This window comes from Ovis canadensis, chromosome 3 (genome assembly GCF_042477335.2).
Source record: "Ovis canadensis isolate MfBH-ARS-UI-01 breed Bighorn chromosome 3, ARS-UI_OviCan_v2, whole genome shotgun sequence".
NCBI lineage: Eukaryota > Metazoa > Chordata > Mammalia > Artiodactyla > Bovidae > Ovis > Ovis canadensis.
The window spans coordinates 217,984,590-218,009,142 of NC_091247.1; the positions used below are offsets into that span (position 1 = coordinate 217,984,590).

At 52.4% G+C, this 24,553-nt stretch overlaps 1 protein-coding gene across 3 annotated transcripts in view; it reads left to right on the forward strand.

Annotated features, from left to right (window-relative positions):
• Positions 1 to 24,553, forward strand: part of CRACR2A (calcium release activated channel regulator 2A) — a 116,347-nt gene that overhangs the window by 87,233 nt on the left and 4,561 nt on the right. For 2 of the 3 annotated variants that reach the window (XM_069581492.1, XM_069581493.1), the window contains exons 13-17: positions 4,698 to 4,830; positions 10,869 to 10,950; positions 11,061 to 11,175; positions 20,578 to 20,679; positions 23,287 to 23,363. In XM_069581492.1, the coding sequence (XP_069437593.1) occupies positions 4,698 to 4,830; positions 10,869 to 10,950; positions 11,061 to 11,175; positions 20,578 to 20,679; positions 23,287 to 23,363 (509 nt within the window). Of the gene's footprint in view, positions 1 to 4,697; positions 4,831 to 10,868; positions 10,951 to 11,060; positions 11,176 to 16,173; positions 16,735 to 20,577; positions 20,680 to 23,286; positions 23,364 to 24,553 lie in introns of those variants that run through there. The other variant, XM_069581494.1, reaches the window with a different exon arrangement.

A 24,553-nucleotide genomic window follows, 5' to 3' on the forward strand; every position in this document is an offset into this window, starting at 1 on the left:
CCATCGTGAGAATCATGGCGAAGACTCGGGGGCCTGGGGATGCTCCCCTGACAACTTCTGTTGCTGGCCCCACTCCCTACCCGATGTGCTCTTTTCTGAGTCAGATTTAAAAGCCTTCATGGAGTAGGATGGAACCTCTGCTGGGCTGTGAACATCAGATAGCAGGCACTTTAAACATGGTCCCTCTTCTGGTCCATTCTGCGACCGCTCCCTGCAGGTGCATCCCTGCTGGGGAGGTCTGCACCCCACCCCTCTCCTCTCAGCTCCTAATGAGCTCACCTCCTGCTCCTCCCGCCAGTGTGACCCTCCACCACCCCGGTCCCACGGCTGTGCCCCCTGCCAGCTCTCCCTGCTGAGTTCTCGGGAGAAGGAGGCACATAGACCGTCCTCTTCTGGATCACTAAGGAAACCCCTCACCCTGTTTGTGACTGGGATCAGCTCCTCAGCCCTGCGCCCACCACTGGACCCTCTAGAACAGCTCACGTGCCTCATGGCAACCTTCAGAGCTGAACGGTCCAGCGGTGTGTTGGCCTATGTGCCAGCCAGCCCTCTCCCGGCCCTGCACAGGGACTTCTTGGCTTCAGTTATCATTCTTGGGCCTGGATTAACACTCATGCCTACAAACCCCTGCTTGTAAAGGACCCTGGGCCATGGGACCCAGAGAGATTGGTGGGCGGAGCCTCCCTCCTACACGCCCTTCCACATCCCCCAAAGTGCACAGGCCACACTGGCTGGCAGTGGGCACAAAATGGTGCTTTAAATAGCCCATGATGGTGGTGAAAGAAGTGTTACAAGGTCCACGGGAGACAGGGTGGAGGAAGAGATGAAGCATCCTGTCTGCGGTGGCATGTGATCCTCACAGCTGTCCAGCAAGGGGCGTCAGAGACCTGATGCCCCCTTGGGAGTGTGGGGAAGCAGAGCAGAGAGCCCGAGGCTGCACCCCCACCCCCTGCAGCGACAGGAGCCCAGCCCCTCACCCGCCACTCTGCCTTCCCCGGCACCACTCCCAGCCTGCGGGCTGCACACATGTGCTGCCCTTTAGCTGGGGCAGAAGCTGCTGCCAAGAGGAAATATATCCACTGGAACTCACACAGCAGCCTCAGCAGAGGGTCCCCTCCAAGGCCGCTGAGCCCTTGGTTGGAACCGGCTTTCTGGAAAGTAGTTTGAGAATGGGAATCGAGAACTTTAAATGGCCCCATCTGTAACCAGCATTTCTACCTCTAGCGACCATTCCTAAGGAAATAATTAAAGTCAGACAGAAATTTCATTGAAGAATATAAGCGGATAAGAGCAAACAATGGAAAAAAACACTAGGGACACAAATTAGACTATAGACATTTAATAGAATGTTGTGGTGCATTGAAGAACTGTATTTTCAAAAAAGCTTTAGTGACTCAGAAAACTGTTCATAATCTAATAATATATGATCCTTGGGTTGGGAAGATCCCCTGGAGAAGGAAACGGCAACCTGCTCCAGTATTCTTGCCTGAAGAATCCCATGGTCGGAGGAGGCTGGTGGGGTATAGTCGACTCATGGGGTCACAAAGAGTTGGATACAACTGAACATGCATGCAATAATATAGGAAAAATATAAAATTATATATAAATTTAAATTTATATATAGTAGTATAAATAAATTATATATAATAAGTCCAACCTCTCTCAAGAAAAGCATATTGATTCATCAAATGTGAAAAGGGAATGTAGAATACCTGGAAGAAATGCATCAATTTAGAAATAGTGGCCATTTCAAGGTGGTGGGATAAATGATGAATAATTATTATTTTTCTCTCAACTAAGTTTCCTGGTTTTAAAACTTAGTTTGTAATATGTTTATTTTTTAAAAGCTTTTTTAAAAAGAGTGGCATTGAGAATGAGAACAGATCCCCTGACTTGCTAGTGGGGAGATCCTTTCTCAAGCCCCCTCCCCACAATTTGGTTGTCTCACTATCATGGGCAGGTGGATTGTTCCCCAGGTTAAGGGCTGATAGTGGACCCTGGGAGGATTCGCTGCTCATGTGAGGTGGATCCTGCTGAGCCATCCTGTGAGGCAGCCTCAGCTGAGCCATCACCATGGTGGTGGTATCCTGTCTGCAAAATAAGTGCTCTGCTAGGGTGGGGGTGGGGCTAGGGAGAGCGCAGAGCAAGGTCAGCCCCCCACTCCGCGGCCTGGACCATCTCCTTCCAGCCTGGGTTTCATGTTCCTTGTTGTCTCGGGCCTGGGACGCACCTATGGCTGCACTGAGCTTTAGTCTCAAACAAATGCCACATGGAGACACCAGGCTGGCAGAGAGTGGTGCCTGTATAGGAATAAAGAACATGGGGCCGGGACAATGTTTCTGAGCATGGGTTTCTTTTCTCTTTTTTTAAAGATGAGTTCAAATTCCTATAATTGACCTTGAATTCCCTCCTAAGTACAGCATGGAATTGATTTCTCCCCAAAAGGCTGTTAATGGCTTTTCTCTGAAACTGCTAATACCGGCTGCGGCTGCATTACAATATTTGTCCATGAGAAGAGCTAATTCCCCCAGATCCACTTCTAAATGGATTCTAAAGAGCCTGCTCACTCAGCCAGGAGTGCCGGGCAGAGCCTGAGAGCAGGGTTTGGGCAAGTGGGTGGCTCTCTGGACTTCATGACCCTTGGCTTCCCACCCCATCCCCCTGGTCCTGGAGCAAGTCCATTTCCTACTGGCTGGAGCATCGCAGAGTAACACGCTGGCCAGCTCCAGGTCCCTCCCCCTGCTGGGCAGAGAGAGGGCAGTGTGACCGTGTTTTGAAAAGTTCTGCCCATAGCCTGGCATCTCAGGATTTGCCACACTGCTGATGGAGATTGTCTTCCCACAATTGAATAAAAACAATAAGGCCATAAATTCACCTCAGTTCAGTTAGTTCAGTTGCTCAGTCGTGTCTGACTCTTTGTGACCCATGGACTGCAGCACGCCAGCCCTCCCTGTCCATCGCCAGCTCTTGGAGTTTATTCAAACTCATGTCCATCGAGTCGGTGATGCCATCCAACCATCTCATCCTCTGTCGTCCCCTTCTCCTCCTGCCTTCAATCTTTCCCAGCATAAGGGTCTTTTCAAATGAGTCCTTCCAAAGAACACCTAGGACTGATCTCTTTAGGATGAACTGGTTGGATCTCCTTGCAGTCCAAGGGACTCTCAAGAGTCTTCTCCAACATCACAGTTCAAAAAGCATCAATTCTTCGGTGCTCAGCTTTCTTTATAGTCCAACTCTCACATCCATACATGACTACTGGAAAAACCACAGCTTCGATTAGACGGACCTTTGTTGGCCATCAATTAAACTATATTAATTTAGCAGAATGTTATAGCACTGTTAAAAATCACACTTTCAGGACTTCCCTGGGGGCTCAGTAAGGAAGAATCCACCTGCCAGTGCAGGAAACATGGGTTTGATCCCTGGTCCAGAAAGATGCCAAATGCCGTGGGACAGCTGAGCCCACGGGCCACAACGAGAGCCTGTGCGCCAGAGCCCGGGAGCTGCAGCTGCTGAGGCCGTGCGCTGCCATCACCAAAGCTGTGCTTCCCGGAGCCCACGCTCTGCATCAGGAGGAGGCACTGCAGCGAGATGCCTGCGCAGCACAAGCACAGAGTGACCCCGCGTGCCGCAACTAGAGCAGAGCCTCGCGGAGTGAAGACCCGGCTCAGCCAAGACAAAAATCAATTACTCTACGATAATTTTTAAAAATCACACTTTCAAAAACCTTTGGCGATTTAGAAAACTATTCATAATTTAATAATATATTAAAAATAGAAAATTACATGTAAATTTAAATTTATGTATAATATATAAGCAAATTACATATAATATCTCAAATCGCTCTCAAAAATCACCTATTGCTTCATCTATATAGAAAAAAAAATAACTGAAAGAAATGCATCAAAATAGAAACAGTGGTCATTTCAGGGTGGTGGGATGAATGATGAATAATTATTTTCCTCTCTACTAAGTTTCCTAATTTTTAAAATGAGTATTTATCACTTTTAATTTTTAAAGCTTTTTTTTTTTTTTAATGAGTGTGGGTTTCTTTTTTCTTCTTTTATTTCAAGGGCAGATGGGGCCCCTAGATGAAGCTGGTGAGATGGGATGACAGGGTAGTGTACAGGAAGGTAGGCTCATTCTTCATCTGGTCTAGGCTTCCAGTGATGGGGCAGAAATAAGAGGCCTGACCCCCATCTGGGATGATTCTGCCCCCAAGATATACCTAAGCTTTCTTTTTCTATCTCCCCATCTCCCTGCCAACACCCCACCTTGTCCTTCCTAATCACTCCCCACAGGAAACCTCCACCTCCTCCATAAGGCCCAGCCCAAAGCCCCGTGCACCCCAAGACCCTTGACTGCCTGACCGTGCTCCCTGGACACGTGGAACATCACGCTGTGACTCTGTACATACGGCCTCCTTCCCTCCGCCACAAACCCAGCCCAGCACAGGGTCTGCAGCCCAGCACACGGGCATCAGTGGTGCTGGAAGGCATATCTCTCTTCCTGCATCTGGTGCTGGAAGGAGCCCCAGTGCCCTGAACCCCAAGCTTCCTGCATCCGAGGCCGAACAGCCTCCCTTGCTGGTTGCTGCTGTCTCTCTGGATGCTGCAGGGATGGGTGAGGGCTGGGGGTGGCAGGCATGGGGACTGGTGACCCTGCCAGTGATTGACCCAACTATCTGCCTTCCGCAGGAGGAAGGCTTCCCATCCACCCCAGACCGGCTCTTCAGGATCGTGTTCGTGGGCAACTCCTCCGTGGGGAAGACGTCCTTCCTGGGCCGGTTCTGCGATGGCAGGTTCTCCCCAGGCTCGGCGGCCACTGTGGGTGAGTTTTCCTCCTGAGGCTGGACCCCAGCCCACCTCTGGAAAGGGGTGGCTGTGAGAAGGGGGCCCAGGGAGGGACTTGGAGCCCTGTGGGAAGGGCCAAGGGCTGGGCTGGGCTGGTAGGTGAGGACCACGTCTGCCCAGTGCTCCATGAGGGTGCAACCATAAATGCTTCCTACGCCCGGCCTGAAGGGGACTTGAACTTAGCAAAGACGGACTGCTGGCCCTGTGTTGCCTTTCTGAACCTGTCTCTCTTGAATCATGCCTTCCCCACTTTCTGTGTGTGCGTGTGTGTGCACGCACCTGTGTAGATGGGCAGGGGACAGTGCTCTGGTGGCTTCTTTTACCCATCAGATGGCCCCATCCTACATCCCAGGCCTGCTGGCAACAGCTGGATTCTGCTGTGGATGCTCTTTAAGCTCAGCTATTAGTGGATCAGGTCTTTGTCTGCTCCATCACTATCTGGGTAATTCTGTGTTTAGGTGGGCTGCCCAGGTGGCTCCGTGGTAGAGAATCCACCTACCAAGGCAGAAGATGCTTGGGTTTGATCTCTGGGTCAGGAAGACCTTCTGGAATAAGAAATGGCAACCTACTCCAGTATCCTTGCCTGGGAATTCCCGTGGACAGAGGAGCCTGGCCGGCTACAGTCCATGGGATCGCAAAGAGTCAGACACAACTGAATGACCGAGCACAAATCTGTATTTAGGGAGAGGCCTTGGCCCCTTTTCCCAGAGTTGCTCCTTGCCTTGGGATATGCCAAGGGTGTATCGACCTTTTAGCTTCTCTCAAATTCAGTCACTCAAGCAAAAAATTAAATGAATTCATGGAGTTTCTTCTATGTGCCATTTAACCTTGCTGATAAGAAAGTGAAGTGAAAAATGTTAGCTGACCAGTCGTGTCTGACTCTTTGTGACCCCCATGGACTGTAGCCCAACAGGCTTCTCTGTCCATGGAATTTTCCAGGCAAGAACAATGTTGTATTAGCTTCCACTGTACAACAAACTGAATCAGCTGTATGTATACGTACATCCCTTCCTCCTGAGCCTTCCGCCCACCGCCCCACCATCCCGCCTCTGCGGGTCATGACGGAGCACTAGGCTGAGTTCCCTGTGTTATACAGCAGCTTCCCTCTAGCTGTCTGTTTTACACATGATCATGTCTATATGTCAAGGCTACTCTCCCAGCTCATCCCACCCTCCCCTTCCCTTTCTGTGCCCACACGTCTGTTCTCCATTCCTGCCCCGAAAATAGGTTCATCAGTACCTGTTTTCTAGATTCCATGTATATGTATTAATATATGATATTTGTTTTCTCTTTCTGACTTACTTCACTCTATATGACTGACTCTAGATCCATCCACATCTCTACAAATGACCCAATTTCATTCCTCTTTATGGTGGGGAGTATTCTTTGTCCATTCATCTGTCGATGGACATCTAGGTTGCTTCCATGTCCTGGCTATTGTAGATAGTGCTGCAATGAGCACTGGGGTATGTGGGTCTTTTTACATTATGGTTTTCTGCCCAGGAGCAGAATTGCCAGATCATATGATAGTTCTGTTTTAGCTTTGTAAGGCCCCTCCATCCTGTTCTCTATAGTGGCTGCATCAATTTTCATCCCCACCTAATAGTTACCATTTCCATCTGTCTTCCCAACAACCCTGAAAAGGCGAGCACTGCTATCAGCCCAATGCACGGACCAGGACCCTGAGGCCCAGAGAGGTCCAGAGGCCCATCCTCATTCTCATCAGCTGGTTGGTGCTCACATTGCCCCCCCACCCCACTCACCCTTGCTGTTCCAGCTGACTGTCTCCGTAACAACACGGAGTTATGTGCTCAGCAGCCAGTTTCTGCCACAGGAGGTGGTTGGCATAGGCAAGGCAGTCTGCTGAGGTCCAGGGGGGCATCAGAAATCCTGGACCTTTACCCCACCTCTGCCACTGGCCAGCCATATGACTCCAGAGGTATTTCTTCTTTGCGCCCCAGTTTTCCTCACCTGGAAAAAACGAGAGATTTGAACAAAGCCACCCAAGATTGCTTCCAAGCCCAGTACCCTATTCAGATCACCCTTGACCCCTGGTGGTCTTACAAGCTGGCCCTCTGAGATGAACTTTCCTGCCCAGAGACCTGCTTTGGGAGACGCCAAGGTCTCCTCCAGGATAACCTAAATGGGCCCTCCTTTCCAATTTTCCTCCTACGGATGGGTCTCTCCTGCAGGCTGCAGGCACCCCATTCTTATGGCTGAGCCTTTGTAGATTCCAAATCTGGGGGCCCCTCTTGCCCCACTTCTGCCCTGTTCCACCTGGAGACTCAGAGCCTCCCAAGGGGAAGAATCGGGACTCTGACAGGAAGACACCCAGAAGACCCTGCCGCGTGTAGCTGGAGATGGACGGCTGGGAGTGACCCTGTGTGCCGAGGGTGGTGACCCCGGAAGTGACCTCTCTGGAGCGGGACTGGCCCTCCCTGGAGCATTCCGTGGGGTGACTGCAGAACTGCCCCCGAGGTCACACCTCGGGCATCAGCCTGCGGGAGCAGAGGGGAGATGCTTCACCCCCTAGGGCAGCCCCCACGCCATGTGCATGTTGCCTCTCCTATTGGAAGAATCAGTGAATCGGGGTCTGCTTACACCTCCAACCAGTGTCTCCGAGATGGAGAACTCTGGAAAAGAGAATATCAGACTAATTTGCACTTCCCAGGAGGCCAATTACGGAAACACCGACAATTTAGGACGGGGAAAAATATCAGAGTTACTAGATGTCTAGAACACCCTTCCTCTCACTGTGCAAGGGGAGCCCAGAGCATCAGCTGGAATCCGCGTCCCTGGCACATGCGTCAGGGAGCCGATGTCACGCCAGCTGCCTGGAAGATGCTCCCTTTAAAGATGCAGGCAAGGCATCGAGTCCTGGACCCTGGGGGCTGAGGGCTCCAGCAGGCTAGGTCCCATAGGCTCAACAGCACAGACCTACAGGGACACGGCAGTGCTTGCAAGCCCTCCTCTTTCCCCAAAGAGATTTCCTGATCGCCCAGCCCCTTGTGAGCACATGACTTGTCCTTGCCCGTTGGCTTGTGCAGGATCTGGGTTCCACAATGCAGCGGTATGTCTTGGGGTGCCCTGCCTCCCCCACCATATGTCCCTTCAAAAGCGGGTGCATGGGTCCTGTAAGTGGCCTGGAAATGTCAAATGATGCTTCCTGTAGAATTCTGGAACTCATGTTGTCAAAGAGAAGAGAGGCTGTTGGAGGCAAAAGCTCTGAACCCAGGACTCTGAGTCCAGGGCTCTCCCTGAGGCCTCACCTTGGTTCACAGGCTCCTGCTTTAAACCATGGGCCATGCCCCAAGGTGCTCCTTCCAAAAGCTTTCCCTGGCAGGATGCCCTCTGACCTCTCCTGGGCACCAGTCAGTTTCCATCCATCTCCTCTTCTGCACAGAGAAATTCTGGGAGCTTGTGTCCATGACATCACTGGCTCTCCACACTCCCAAGCCCGTGTGCTGAGACTGACTGCTTAGAAAGGTGAAGGTCGCCCTTCCTGGGGTCCATCACCCAGCTCTGACTTGCACATCCTACCACACGCACACTCCACGGTGAGGGGCCCCGGGGTCCAGTCCTCATTCAGAAACCACTTAGGTTGCAATCTGGGGGTCACCTGTGAGTGTTCACTGAATGCTGTAGCAGGACGTAAAGGTCATGGACACCCAATTTCCCCCACACCCCCATCGTGCCTCAGTTTACAGATGGGGAAAGTGAAGTTCCCCAAATACGGTGACATCAGGTCCTCAAGGTCACACAGCTGATTGGAGGCAGGAGCACAGGGTCTGGGCTCCTGGATCGTTGGAACTGGTGCAGCGGTTTCAGAAATTCCTCTAGTCCCATGTCCTCCTGTGAGGCCCTTTCTGCTGGACACTGATGCCCCATGGCCTCCCAGCCCCACACTCCCCTCAGGCTTGTTCATCTGCTTCCCAGTCTTCAGGTCTGAGGCTGCAGGGAGGAGTGCCCTGTGGTCCAGCAGGGACTCCCCAAGCTCCTGGTCCACTGTGCTCCCTACAAGAAAAGCTTCTCAGTTCCAGCAGAGCAGTCACCAGTGAGGTCAATGGTCCCAGCTGGCCCTCCATCACCTGCCTTTCCACCAAACACAGGGCTTGTCCTCAGGTCCTCAGGGGCTTCAGACCAGGCCCTGGAGGTATCGGCTGTGGTTGGCTTTCTGCTGACCTGTTATCAGATGCCAGGCAGCTACTCTGTCTCCCGGAGCACCCATGGGGGAAGCCCATCCGCTTGAGCCATGGAGATCCCCTTGGGTCTGGTTCCCACCTGTTCTGATGGGAGCACTGAGTCCTGGACTCTGTGGGTGAAATGAAGCTACTGGGTGCCCCATGCCCAGGGTGCTGCTGTGAAGAGGGAAACGAGTCTCAGAACTGGGTTTACAACCTGGCGAGGTTGCTGACCGGCTCAGGCAAAGAGGGTCTGCTGTTCTTCAGCCTTCCGTGGTGGGGAGGGGATGGGGGTGGGTGCATGTGCATGTATGGGTGCGTGTGTCTATGCAGACAGCAAGCCGCACGTGGATGTCGCAGGGGGGCTCCGTGAGGACAGAGGGATGTCACGTGGGAACTGGGAGTGCCAAGCCTTCTACCTTTAGGACCATCCCTCTGTTCCTCACCCAGATGCGGGCACCCTCTTTCTGACCCTCTCCTGGGAACCCAGGGTGTCTGCGGTCCTGCTGACATTCTAGGAACTGATGGCCCTCCCATCTCTCCTGCCCTGCCTGGCCCCTCATGCCCCTTTGCCTGGACATTGTGGCAGGGATGCCCTTTTCTGTCACCTGCCTCTTATCTGCCTGTCCATCTGTCTGTCTCTCTCTGGCCAGCTGCTGCTACTGTTCCTCCCTGGGCCCTCCAGAGTAAGGACCCCAGAAGCTGGGCCTTTTTGAAGGTGGAGGGGGTTTCTCACTGGTTTCAAGAACTGATGGCATAAGAGGGAAAAGTGTTTTAACTGGTTGAACATTTATGAATATCCTTACAGGATGTGGGATAGAGGAATGTTTGTTATCAAAGAACCTGCATTTAGATCCTCTGAAGTCTGCTGTGGGGCACATGGTGTGTTCTCCCTGCCCCGTGGCCTCTTTCTGGGGTCAATGACTCCAAGGGTGGGGGTGGCGGTCACAGCCTCAGAGGGATGATTACAAGGGGCTTGATGGCTGGGATTGGGACTTCCCTGGTGGCTTAGACCGTTAAGAATCTGCCTGCCAATGCGGAAGATCGAGGTTTGATCCTTGGATCAGGAAGATCCCCTGGAGAAAGGGAATGGCAATCCACTCCAGTATTCTTGCCTGGAGAATCCCGTGGACAGAGGAGCCTGGTGGGCTATAGTCCATGGGGTCGCAAAGAGTCTGACACAACTGAGCGACTAACACTTTCACTGGTGGCTGGGATTAGGAACTCTGGACCAACTCTAGGGGGAATGTTGCCTCTGATTCCCTCCCCAGCCCCTTATTCTCTCTACTCCCACCACCCCCCACCCACCCCCTGCCACTGTCAAGCCCTCCTCTCTTTCTGCTTCCCCCTCCCTTCACCTATCTTTGTATCACTCATGGGAGTCTGAACATGTGATCCATCCCCCCAGGGATATCTGAATTTTATTATAGAAATTTTGAAAAGGATTTCAGGGGAAAAGAAGAAAAGGAGGAAGGGAGCGGGGGAGGGAGGAATCTGAGGATAGTCTTTCTGTCTCCTCATTTTGACAATGAGGGAATCAATTCATGAATGATAATTTTTCGCCTTAGTAGATTGCTTTTCCATATGTGCGCTCATCTGATCCCTAAAGAGGGACACTGCGGTTCAGAGGTTCAGTGGTTGGATCGAGGTCCCACAGCTGGTCAGTGGCTGAGACAGGACCAGACCAGAGCCCAGGTCCCCGGGCTCGTTGCCCAGGGCTCCGTCCACGCGCCCACATCGCCGGCCAGGAGCTGCAGCGGGGAGGGCCGTCCCTAGGGCTGACGGGTGGGGGCGTGTCTTCGGGATTGGGCGTGATGCTCAGCTCCACCCACAGGCATCGATTACCGCGTGAAGACGGTGCGTGTGGACGACTCGCGGGTGGCCGTGCAGCTGTGGGACACGGCGGGGCAGGAGAGGTGAGGAGCCACGCCCACCCCGCCCCGGGGTAACCCCGCCTGCCCTCTCCCCGCGGGGGCGGGGTCTGGCTGCCCAGGAGGCCGCACACCTGACCAGGAGCTTCGCGCAGGTATCGCTGCATCACCCAGCAGTTCTTCCGAAAGGCGGACGGCGTCGTGGTCATGTACGATCTCACAGCCAGACAGTCCTTCCTGGACGTGCGGCAGTGGCTGAGCAGCGTGGAGGTGAGCTGCTGGCCTGCCGGGAAGGCCCTCCTCCTGGGCCCTCTCGGGGCCCCTGACTCAGACCCCACCTTCTCCCGCAACAAACCGGTTCAGGCGTCCATGTGTCTGTCCACCCAAGTGCCCAGCATCAGGCTGGTTACTGGGGACCTATAGGTGAACCCAAGAGGTGCGATCAGACTCTGCCCTCATGAGGCGGCGTTGGGGAGGAGTGGCTGGGAGGGGAACCCAGGAAAAATACAGACTGTGAAAAGTGGGATTAGGAGTTGGGGAGGGAGTGCCAAGTGCCGAGGATGCGCAATTTTCCAGGATGTTTAAATAGAGTCACCAGGGCCTCTTCCCACCGCCTGCATTTTCCCAGCTCCAGGGGGCATTGGGTCCGCTCAGTGTTTGGGGGTCTCATCACAGCCCTTCACACAAAGGGAGGCTCATCTGCAATGTGAGGGTCCCAGGCTGTCCCCAGAGTCACCCTGGGCAGGGCCCTCGAGAGATGGGACTCCTGCTTGAATCCTGGATTCTCTCTAAGACTCTGCTTTCCCGCGTTGTCCTTGCAACATGCTGCTCTGTGGGGCCTTTGTGCTCCTGACCACCTCAAGCTGTCCTCAGCCACCTGAATGCAGACGTCCCAAGGCCAAGGGCTTGTGCCAAGTCACTTATTCTCTTTTACAGCCCTGCCCTCCCCGGTCCGTTCACATACAAATAGGAGGTCCCACTCCTTTCACCAGCAGGACCCAGGCTTTGTTTATTTGTTCTGAATTCTAACAGGCATTATTCCGGGACCTGGGGGCTCCCGAAGCAGATAAAAGGGACAGTTTTCCTCTTTTTGCGGGGCTCATGCTCCACCCTCTCTTCAAGCCCACAGGCCTTGCTCAGCTCCTAACCTGCTCATCAGACTGTCCACTGCTGTCCAGGAAGGAGCTGCCAGCCCCGACCTCTGCCGCCCTCCACGCATCTTTGCCTTTGTGACCAGGGCTTGGCAGAGGCTCCTCTGTGCTCAACAGATGTTGGACACAAGTGTGGATGCTGAGTCTCCGTGCAGGCAGGATACTGGGGTTGTTCATTTCATTCTGTCTCGGCCCTGAGACCCATACTGCCTCGAACCCCAAATGTGTTCCTCTTGGAGTCTGGACTTGGATGGACCACTGCTTTCTCTCCTGTTCTTCTGCTGCCTTGGTGTCACCAAGGAAAATGAGGAACAGGGATGGAAGCAAGGTTCCAGGGCTTCTCAGAAGTTTGCCTGATACAAATTTGATATAAGTTATTTTTCGATATGATTGTGTCTAAAACAGGATAGAGAAAATGTATGTTTTGAAATGTAGCGAGTGGCCCTACACAGAGCTGATGGTAGAGGCAGATGGTGGAGTCATATGGAAGTGCATCCTCTTTAAAATTTGTGGTTTACAACCTGATTTTTGACGGCACCAGCAGATTTTATCTTCCTCACAGAGGTAAAACACCAGGAGAGATTTTAGGGCTTACCTAACCTGGTGGTTTTCAAACTTTCCTCCTTGGAGCCCAGCAATCAGCCTTTCCCATGGCCTTTCCCATGGCCAGAGATGGTCAGGGAAGTATGGTGGTCACAGGTCTGGACTCTCTACCCCCCACCTCAGAGCCCTTCTATATTGTTAATTTTTTTCTTTTGATTGCTTTATTTATTTTTATTTTAGTTTTTGGCCATGCCACAGAGCATGAAGGATCCTAGTTCCCTGAACGGGGAATGAACCTGCATTTGAAATTCAGTCTGCACCACAGGACTGCCAGGGAATTCCCCGTCTTTCAGTTTTGTGAGTTGGAGTCTTGACTATGATTTAGTTAGGCAAGAGGGTTTCTTTTTGAAAACCACAGATGTAATATAGCCATCTGGTTCTCAAATGAAGAAATTGAGGTCAGGACCTCTTCAAGGTCACCCATTCTTTCCCCAGCCACAGACGTTTAATTGCACCCCACATCAAAATTTTGATAAACACACAGTGGGGTTTCTGCACACACCAAACTGGAGGATGTGGAACTTTCAGATTCCGGGCAGGGGGCTTGACTGTACTACACCTTTTTAAGTAAAGGACTTGAGCATCTGTGGGTTTTGGTACCCTCAGAAGTCCTGGCACCAGTTCCTTGCAGTTACAGAGTGAGTTCTGGGAAGAGACAATGCAGATAGTCTGGAATCAGCAAGGATGGATGGAGAGAAATTTACAGAAGCGTGCTCTCTGCATTAGTAGGAGCTGGGGTTTCTAAGGCCGCTGTCTTGCAGAGAGCCCGGGATTTAGCCAGGAAGTGGCACATCAGATTGAATTTGGGGGCGGTGGTGGCGGTAAAGAAATGTCAGAGGGTCTGATGCTGAGAAAGATTGACGACAAAAGGAGGAGGAGGCAGCAGGTGACGAGACAGCTAGACAGCATCACCATCACTAACTCAATGGACGTGAACCTGAGCAAACTCCAGGAGATAGTGAAGGACAGAGGAGGCTGGCGTGCTGCAGTCCATGGGGTCACAGAGAGTCAGACACGACTTAGTGACTGAACGGCAGCAACATCGTCGCAGCATGAAGGCTGAGTCCAGTCATTCTGCACAAAGCTGGTGGAGCACTGTGTGATTAGCCTGCTCCTGCCCGGGGTAAGGCTGGATGGCATCACCTGCGTACACCCCAACAGAGCCACCCACGGAAGCAAAGCTGAAATGGCAGATCCATCTGTGGCTAACTCAGAATTACCCGTGTGTGGACGGGGCTTCTCTGTGGAATTTGTGGTTTGCATTCTCCTGCTTTAGCTTTGAGCAGAAGGTACAGGTAAACTTGAAAAGATGATTCCAAACCTGAAAGAACGTGAAGATTACTTACGGAGCTTTCAACAAAAACAGACCCCAGGGCCTTCTCTCCCAAAGAGAATGATCCGGAACCTGGAAATCTGAGCAACAAGAAAAGCAAAGGTCCCCCAGGTGGTTTTGATCCTCAGCCACCATGGTTTCTAGCCTAAACCAGTGGCTTCTCAAACTGTAATATACATAAATAGTCTCCTGGAGACAAGGTTAAAATACAGATCCTGGGTCAGCAGGTGTGGGCTGGGGCCCCAGATTCTGCATTTCTAGCAAGTTCTAACGAGCCAATGCTGCTGGGCCAGGGACCCCACTTTGAGAAGCAAGATTCTAAATCCTTGTCAAAGACGTTTGTGCTCCTTGAGCAAGAATTTGAGGGGCATTACCCATGTGCTCAGCATGTCCCAGGCACTCTGGAGGACCCAGTTTAGTGGCCCTGGATTTCATGGGCAGGTGCCAGAGGCTGTGTCATGAGGCAGGGGTGTATTGAGGACGTGGAACGGTGGCATTGGAAATGCAATTGATCTCAAGGTTCTTGAAAAGCTAAGTTGTTCTGCCTTGGCAACCAGCCACCAGAGACGTCAGGTGATGGATGAAAAGTTGACACCTACTCGGATCGGAGAGGGACGGAACATAAGCAGCACTGGTGTTGGTGGCACACCTCCAATTTCCACGGTGCTCTGCCAGCCAGCACCCCCCACCCGGAGGAGGGAGGCCGGAGCAGAAGCTTTAATAATAGCCTTTGGGTTCGGAAGCCTTATTATTAAGTGAATGGTGGCCAGCTGTTCCCAGCACCCCATTCCCCCTCAACCTGAAAGCTGTACCGGAGGAAAGGTCTGAGATTATACACGGCAAAGCCTGGCTCCTGGACGAGGTTGCCTGGGGTGGGAGCAGCTGCTGGGGAGGAGCGCAGTTCCCTGAACTCCACTTGGACCTTGTCACCATCTCAGCTCAGCCACTGCCTGGCTCTACAATGTGGGCCAGTCACTCAGCGAAGGAGTGGATGCGATGCTCTGGCCTTCACGTTCTACTGGGGCTGGCCCTTGACTGTCTCGGGGTGCGGGGGAGGCCAGGATGGAGCATATAGATGAGAGGACTCCAGTGATCCTTCCAGCCCAGAGGAAGGATCTGGGCTGGAAGGATCTTCACCCACCCAAACGCCTTGGGTGAAGAAAAGGGACCTCTGCCCCGCCTTATGAGGTGTTTTGCCCACCGCCAGGCCCCTTCCACCTTTACCTGCCCTGCAGGCCTGCTGCAGAAGAGGCCAGAGCTGGACCCAGACTCACTCTGTGAGGATCCTCCTGCCACCTTACCTTTCCTGTGCACCTATGGGAAATCGCAGCCGTTTAGACCTTCCTGCAACCTCAGCGGCCCTGACCCATCTGACCCTAATTTCTGCTGCATGGGACTCCTTTAACCAGTCCAGGCTAGAGGAGAACCTGGACAGGATCTAAGGGCCCTGTTTTTAGACTGTGGAGCACCCTGGACGTCTGAAAACTTTGTCCCTGAATCAGGTCAAGAAAATAGGATTTGGTACAGGCCCAATGAAAACTCTTGAGTAAGAAGATCACACCAGTCAATCCTAATCAACCCTGAACATTGACTGGAAGGACTGATGCTGAAGCTGAAACTCCATTAGTTTTGCCACCTGATGTGAAGAGCTGACTAATTTGAAAAGCCCCCGATGCTGGGAAAGATTGAGGGCAGGAGGAGAAGGGGGTGACAGAGGATGAGATGGTTGGATGGCATTACCAACTCAATGGATGTGGGTTTGAGCAAGCTCCGGGAGATCGTGAAGAACAGGGAAGCTTGGTGTGCTGCAGTTCATGGGGTCGCAAAGAGTTGGACACAACTTAGTGACCCAATAACAAGCCCAATGGGGCTTCCCTGGTGGCTCAGTGGTAAAGAACCCGCCTGCCAATGCAGAAGACGTGGGTTCGATCCCTGGGTGGAGAAAATCCCCTAGAGGAAGGGATGGCAATTCATTCCAGTATTCTTGCCTGGAGAATCCCATGGACAGAGAAGCCTGGCGGGCTACAGTCCATGGTGCTACAAAGAGCCAGACACGACTTAGTGACTGAAAACAACACAAGCTGGATAGGCTGGTATTTCTCCTGAATCCAGATTGCTGGTCCCCAGTGCCTGCAGTCCTGGCATACTAACTTCTTGTTTGGATCTTTCTGTCACCCCCAGAACTCTGTCCCGTTAAGCCTGTACGTCAAGAAAGTAGCATCTGAACCAAGACATGAACGAGCAAGACCAGTGAATCTGAGCTGGAATAAAACCATGGAGATTAATGTCACGTAGGCTGTTTGCCTTATAACTGAGAAATCCTGAGATGCAGAGAGAAGTGCCTTGTCAGAGGATCTGCAGCTGGTCAGGTGGCACAGCCAGGGCTGGAATCTAAGGTCTGCTCCTGCCTTCTGCTCCTCCCTCATCACATGGCCCCGGTTACACCTGCTTCTGAGAAATAGACGTTCATCTCTTTCCGGCCCTTCCGGCTTCCATCTCAAAGCAGAACAGCTCTGCAGGTCTCTGCTCCCCTCCTGGGTGACTAGCTGGCTCTCATTCTGTGGTCTTTGTCGTCGGTGACAATGTATAGCACTTGGCAAAAAATAGCAGCTTGATTTTTTTCCCCCATGTTCCAAGTTGAGCTCAAAGTGCTGGCAGTTTAGAACGAACTACGCAAATAAATCTTGTTTTGACTCATCTTCTGGGAGGGGGGGTTGGATAAATATGGAAACCCCCAAGATATAATTTTGCAGTCATTTTTTTGTTCTTAGCATAACTGTGTGCTTTAATGTGTTAAGATGTTTTTTTTCCTGCCTCTAGAGAAATACAGCACTCGCCTGGCTAAGTGCTTTTTATTGCCTCCCAGCCAATAGATATTAACACACACACACACACACACACACACTCTGTCTCTCTCTCTCACACACACACACAGCTACCAACCAAATGCAACAGCTGCAAGTCCTAAGCTTGCTCCGAGTTGACAGTTCCTATAAGTTAAAGTCAGAGATGGAGAATATTTGAATTTCAACAAGTCTATCTTCCAAGAAGTTCAAGTTTAGAGAAAAGTAACTGAATGGTGGAAGGTGGAAAGAGGCTTCTGAGGACAGTGGGAGGATAGACGCCAGCGCTGAAACCCACCTCTCAGCTCAGGGAGCAGAGAGGGGAGAGAGGAGGGAGCTGGGCAGGTCCCATAAGCGCTGCAGCAGAGCTGGACAGGGCCTGGAGGGCCTGCCCGGAGACTGTGCCCAGCTGGTCACTCCTTCCCTCCAACCTGGGCTGCCCTTGTGACTTTGTGAAAGTGAAATTGACAGTTGCTCAGTTGTGTCTGACTCTTTGCAACCCCCTGGATTGCAACTCACCAGGCTCCCCTGTCCACAGAATTCACCAGGCAACAATACTGGAGTGGGTTGCCATGCCCTCTTGCGGGGGATCTTCCCTACCCAAGGATCAAACCTGGGTCTCCTGCATTGCAGGCAGATTCTTTACCGTCTGAGCTGCTAGGGAAGCCCCATGTGACCTTACCAACATCTGTAGAGCCGTCCACAGACACTGAGTGGCTGCAGACTTGGGCACCGAAGGAGGTGCTCCTCGGACTTTCAAAAGGAAGTATCACTTCATCTGGTGGGTCATTGAGAGCATCTTTGTTCAAGCAGTGGACGGACAGGCCAATAGCTAGTTAGGTAGGTGAATGACGTAAAGTGTAGGCAGAGGGCTCAAGTGTTGAGGTTCAAGTCAGAGAGGGCCATGAGACCCCAGCCCAACCCCGGCTCCTCCCATGTTGGAGACAGATCTAGGGTGGGGTGAGGACACCTGGCTGCCCGTGATGGGTAGCACGTGCCGTGGCCTTACGTATGTTCTGACTTTTTTTTTTTTTTGCCACATCTTTGCAGATAGGCCTAGTTCTCCTAAATCACAGGGTCCACGGAAGAGAACTGAGGGGCCAGAGAGTTTGTATAGGAGGAGAACACTGCAAAGAGCAGAAACCACCACTCCAGCTGGGGCTTGGACTTTTTTTTTTTTTTTTCTGCTCCTTCTAAACTCTTTCATCTTTATTTTTATTTTTTAGCCAGGAATCGTTTTAGGAAAGAAGGCCACCTCTCCTTTTTCAGGGGCAGCTCTGCTGCTCATGATACAGGTGCCAGGCTGCCTGCTCCTACCTCATCCCATTTGGTCATTCAGGACCCAGGGAGAAAAACTAGCCATTTCCAGTAACAATATCAGACTGCAGGCTAGAATCCCACCCTGCGATTTCAAGTCCGATGCTCTTATTTTCACAGAGTTTCCACATCAAGAAATCCCACCAGCCTTAAGTCATTTCTCACACATCCATCTACAAATATCTCTCGCGTGTGCTCCAAACAGCAAGGCTTTTGGCTCATTTTCCTACTTCTTCCTCTTTTGTTCCTTTTCTGTGAAAAACTGTTTGCAAGAGTTTCTGTGGCACAAAACAGGTGAGACTGTGGGGCGTCCCTGGTCCTCGGAGTCTGGCTAAGAGGGAGTCTGGTGGACCGTGCATGCAGCCATGAGTATTTCCTACACACGGGTACCTGGAATATGGCGGAGCCCACCCAGCACATCCCCCAACTCGTGCACAAGTCAACCTACTTCCGATGTCTCAGAGGACACTGTAAGATCCGGGAGTGCCTTGAGTCACCATTCGTCTCACCATGGACATACAGAAATACTGCCTTTAGAGAGTTCTGGTTAATGAGACAGTAGATAGCAGAGGGTTTCTCGGGTGGCTCAGTGGTAAAGAACCCACCTGCCAATGCAGGAGACTCAGGTTTGGTCCCTGGGTTGGGAAGCTCCCCTGGAGAAAGAAATGGCAACCCACTCCAGTATTTGTGCTTGGAGAACCCCATGGACAGAGGAGTCTGGCAGGCTGCAGTCCATGGGGTCACGAAGAGTGGGATACAACTTTGCTCCTGAATAGGAGAAGGCAATGGCATCCCACTCCAGTACCCTTGCCTGGAAAATCCCATGGACAGAGGAGCCTGGTGGGCTGCAGTCCATGGGGTCACCAAGAGTTGGACACGACTGAGCGACTTCACTTTCACTTTTCACTTTCATGCATTGGAGAAGGCAATGGTAACCCACTCCAGTGTTCTTGCCTGGAGAATCCCAGGGATGGCAGAGCCTGGTGGGCTGCCGTCTATGCAGTCACACAGAGTTGGACACGACTGATGCGACTTAGCAGTAGCAACAGCAGCAGCAACAAAGTAGCAGGGGTCATTGGAAATAAGAACTTAGAGCCAAGGATTTGAGAAAGGTGATCCATATACTAAAGGATGGGTCTTCATAACACTGACTTTACTGGCAGTTATTTTGGATTCTCTGAGCTCTAATGTTCTCATTTAATCAATGAGAATTTTTTTCACTACTGAACTGCAATAAAATGGAATGTGTAGACTGAGGAACCAGGGAGGCTTCATTTCAAATGTGATGACATTTAAACCTCTGTAGGTGTCCTGTTGGAGGGACCATGGATGTTTGCTTGACCAGGTCTAGGGTAAGGCAGCTGAACTGCTGGTGACACTGTAGCCACTGGCTGGCTTCTGGCATCCCACGGCTCTCTCTACTTGGTGAAACACAGAGCTGCAGTGAACAACTAGTTGTTACCAAATTATGATTAAAAGCCCCTAATTAAATATCTCACAAAACAAAAATAGCAACCTGAGCGAATGTGAACATTACCGTATTGACTTCTGTGTGTCTTAGGCCCTTGGGGTGCAGGAACTCTCGGCTGCAGGGAACCTGCGGTGTAAGAGCCCTGGGGAGCAAGGACCCTGGAGTGCAGGGATCCCAGGGTGCAGGGACCTGGGGTTCAGGGACCCCAGTGTGCAGAGACCCTGGAGTGCAGGGATCCTGGGGTGCAAGTCTCCAGCTGACACATCACAGCTGCTGGAGGAGGGTTGAGCCCTCGGATTAGCTGTTCTTCTGGCCCATGAACTGTGGGTGCTCCGGCCCCCATTCTTCCTGATTGAGACTTCTTCAGAGCCAGGGTACCCAGGACAGGGATCCCCGTGGGGTGACCTCCAGCGAAGCACACGACAGCCCTGTATTGGGCACTGTGGGCTCAGGACCATGAATCGGACCTGGACCCATCCTTTCAGGAGCATTGTGCCAAGTTCAAAGTCCCCAGAGGTGCCACTGCTGGCGGCATAGCCCCTGGACCACCTCCTAAGCCCATCACAGTAACTCCTTGTTCATTTGGTCATGTCGACCAAATCTGGTCACTTGGGAATGCCCGTGGAGGCTGTGTACAGACCCTTATTTAACAGCATCAGCTGTGCCCTCGTTCTTCTCCAGCCAGGACCCGAGGAGCAGGCTGGAGGGAGGTTCCCTGCACAGAGGACTGGGAGGCACCAGAGGCAGCCTCAGGCACTCACAGAAGCCCAGCAAACTAAGGCTCTGGGAGACTGAGGTCCCCTCTCTGCTCTGGGCTGACTGTCCTATCACCCAACCTCTGTGGCAGCAGAGAGTTTGCAAGCCAGTTTGAGTCTTTGCAGCCAGTGTTTTCTCCTGCCCTTCTAAGTTCTCCTTAAAGATGTATCTCTCAGTTGGGGATTATCTTTTCCACAGGAAGCTGTGGGAGACCGCATTCCTGTTCTTCTGCTGGGCAACAAAATTGACAACGAGAAAGAGCGGGAAGTGCCGCGGGGCCTGGGAGAGCAGCTGGCCAAGGTGAGGGGCAAGCATCCCGTCTCTCTGGACTTGGAGGAACCCCAAGGGGGCTTGGGCATGTGCCCAGAGCTGGGCTGGGATCCTTCTTGGGGAAGCCCCTGGGAAGGAAGCAAGCAGGCCGGATGGTGTCCTGGCATCAGGGGGCAGTCCAGCTGCTGTGCACGTGGAACTTTCTGCAGAGAACCAAGTTTGCAAGACAGACTCGCCTTGGGTGTGGGGAATTTCCCAAATCCTCTTCCGTGGAACTCAGAATTATGAATCCTCAGAGGCTGCGGCTGCGCACACACTCAGTCCTGTCCGACTCTCATGTAGCCACCAGGCTTCTCTGTCCATGGGATTCTCCAGGCAAGAACACTGGAATGAGCTGCCATTTCCTCCTCCAGGGGATCTTCCCGACCCAGGGATCGAACCCCAGTCTGCCTGCGTCTCCCGAATCCGCCTGCGATGCGGGAGACGCAGGCAGATTCTTTACCTACCAAGCCATCGGGGAAGCTCAAACCCTCCACTAGGAGGAGGTTCCTTATTTGTCTCCCAGCTGATCCTTGAGTCCCATCCATCCGTATTTCTTGACTTGGTCACCTTCACAGATGGCGCGCTCACTCCCTGCCAGGCCGTGTGCTCTTCCTCGGAGTGTGTTCTTCCTGTTAGAGCGTTCCTCCTTCCCACCAAGACTGAGTCTCCAAGCTGCAGGCTTGAGACAGACTCCAGGCAGGCCCTGCAAAGCCGACCATTAAAATAAGCACCAGCTCCCTCGCCCAAGCAGAGAACCACTGTGGCTTGAAGGAAATCGGACAGCAACACAAACCACTCTGGCTCTTGGCAGCCTGCCTTCCCTCGGAGCAGATTCTAGGAAGCGTGTGTCTGTGGAGCTGGTGCTCTGCAGCACCAGGGTTCCATGAGTCTTGGTGTGCTTGCTCGAGACAGGGACTTATGGCCTCTGGGGCTGGGCAGGCAGGCACAGGGGTGAGATCCACGGGAGGAGGAAGGTCCGGCAGCTGTGTGGTCAGCGGGCAGCTGCATGTCCCTGGGCCACATCCGCAATTCCAGGTCCAAAGAGCTCCGAACACAAAGGCTTTTTTGCATTTCATTTGTCAGAAGAACCTGACCAGGACTGCAGTTGGGGCTTTTTATGGTTTTTGTTTACTTCACTTTGAATGAATACTCAAATGCTTCACTGAAGAAATATTAATATATTTGATTATAGGGTACTGTTGTATATCCACAGAGGCTATTATATAATATATATTATGGACAAGTATTATGTGTCTTGTCCTTATTTCTGGGCTTTCCTGGTGGCTCAGATGGTAAAGAATCTGCCTGCACTGTGGGAGACCCAGGTTTCATTCCTGGGTCTGGAAGATCTCCTGGAGAAAGGAATAGCAACTCACTGCAGTATTCTTGCCTGGAGAATGCCACGGACAGAGGTTACCGTCCATGGGGTCGCAAACAGTCGGACATGACTGAGCAACTAACACTATTATCTTTCTAAAACTTGAAACTTCTGGGTTCCAAAATACACCTGGATCCAAGGATTTTGATTAAGGAACTGCAGATCTGTATCTTTATCATTCCATTTTATTTTTCTTTCTTTCTTTCTGTAAGTGCAAAAAAGAGAAGGCTGGGAGAAGTTAAGTGATCTGTTCAGTCATCACCCGTCCTCAGTGGTGGGGTCGGGGCTTGAAGCTAAGGGGCAAATCATGTCTCCAGTTCCAGGTCTATGTGCCCCCCCACCCCACCAGGGAGCCTTCATCCTTCCATGGACTGAAAGGGAGTCAGGACAGAGGTGTGCAGGGACCAGACCAGGCGAAGGCAGAGGACGGAGCTGGGCCGGCATTCCTGGGGCCTCCTGACCTGTGGCTATGGACGCATTTGCACCCGGCTGCCTGTCCCCCAGGGTGTCAGCCTCCAGGGTTCCTGCCAGATGCCACTAGTGTTGTCAGGAACAAAGCAGGAAGCCTGTTAATGGGAGTGATAAACGGGATAGGATGAGCCTTGGCCCAGCCCCCTGTTGCCACACTTACAGTCCACCCTCTGCCTGGTGAGGCGATGGACAGTTGTCCTTGTGGCCCCAGAGTCCTGTACCCCAGGGCCTACAGCGTGGGCAGCCGGAGTGTACGTTAACTGGCGTATGAATTATTAACAACTGTGCCCGTGTGCCAGGGAAAGCGAGTTGCTGGGAGCCCAGTGGAGACCTGAACAGGCTCACCCACCATTTGTACCCTCTCGAGCCTCAGTTTCCCTGCCTGTAAAGCAGGAAGGGTGTCACCCACCCTGGCCTCTGTCTGAGTCTTGGCCTGCATTGCAGGCTGGTGTGAGAAGAAAAAGGAGCCCGTACACCCCAGACAGCAATTCCAGAAAGCGTGAAGCACTAAGGCAGCAGCGTAGGTTGTGTTGTTTTATAGTTCTTATGGCTCCCCTGGGAGATGGTTCCGGAACCTGCATCCGTCAGGGAGCCCGAGGGACAGAACTCAGCCTGGTACAGAGTAGGGAGGGCACGTGGGGAAGTGACGGTGTGGCAGGTATAGACGGGCATTCTCCCCCCACCCAAGGCTCCCTCCATCCCCCCTCCCCCACAATTCTCCTTCACGCCCTCTCCTCTGATTCCAGGAACACAACCTGACCTTCTACGAATGCAGCGCCTATTCTGGTCACAACACGGAAGAGTCTGTGCTCCATCTGGCCAGGTAATGAGATGCTACTCAGCTGGTGTCTCTGTCTGCCTAAACCCCCTCTGTCTGTCTGAGCCATCTGGGTAGAGGGGCCGGAGCCCTAGGCCTTTGTGTGGGACCCCAGGGTCAGGAACAGACCTCTGAAACACAGTGACAAAAAGAAAGCCTCCTTGCCTGTCCCCCATCCCCACCGCCCCCTGCCCCTCCACTGCAGTCTTTGTCTTCAGAGTCTTAAAGGCTGCCTGCCATTTCCCAGAGATCCTCTTTTTAAATGCAAATGCTTTGGGAAAGGTCAGATCAGAGGCCCCTCAATGCTGCCTAATGTTTTATCAAGGATTAGTTGGCGGCCAGCTGGCTTATACTGTGGACTCCTGTTGGAGGGGGAGGGGAGCCAAGGAGAGGGGCTGCGATGCGGGACACAGAGGTACCCTAGAAGAGAGCGCTCAAAGGACTGGTGGTGTAAGCCTCTACCTACACCAAGGCTAAGGAGAAGGACCACACAGGCCCCAGTCTCAATCCTTGGGCATTCACTCGTTCATCTCTCTAGGCATCCATCCATTGCTCTGTCCATCCCTTCATCCCTCACTCCATCCCTCCCTCCATCCATCCATCTGTCCATCCACCCCCCGTCCATCCATCCATCCATCCACCTACCCACCCACCCATCCATCCATCTCTCATCCCTCCATCCACCCATCCATTTGTCCATCCACCCCCATCCATCCGTCCATCCATCCCTCCCTCCCTCCCTCCCTCCCTCCATCCATCCATCCCTCCCTCCCTCCCTCCATCCATCCATCCCTCCCTCCCTCCCTCCCTCCATCCACCGACCCATCCATTTGTCCATCCACCCCCATCCATCCATCCATCCATCCATCCCTCCCTCCCTCCCTCCCTCCATCCATCCATCCATTTGTCCATCTACCCACCCCCATCCATCACCCACCCAGCAGATACTGATTAGTGCTTATGTCATGCTGAGCATTCATTCTGCAGCGTCTAAAAGATGTATTTTTAAAAAATAATTGAGAACACAGAACAACTTACTCGGTGCACTGGAAGCATTGTAGAGTTATGGAAGACCTAGGGGTTTATGGGGAAAACTCTAGGCTTTTCTCTGACACTGATTCCCAGGGCAAGTTGCCCTGCCTCCCAGGGTTTTGCCTCCAACATGGGAACATCCATCCTACCTTCTCTGCTCTTAT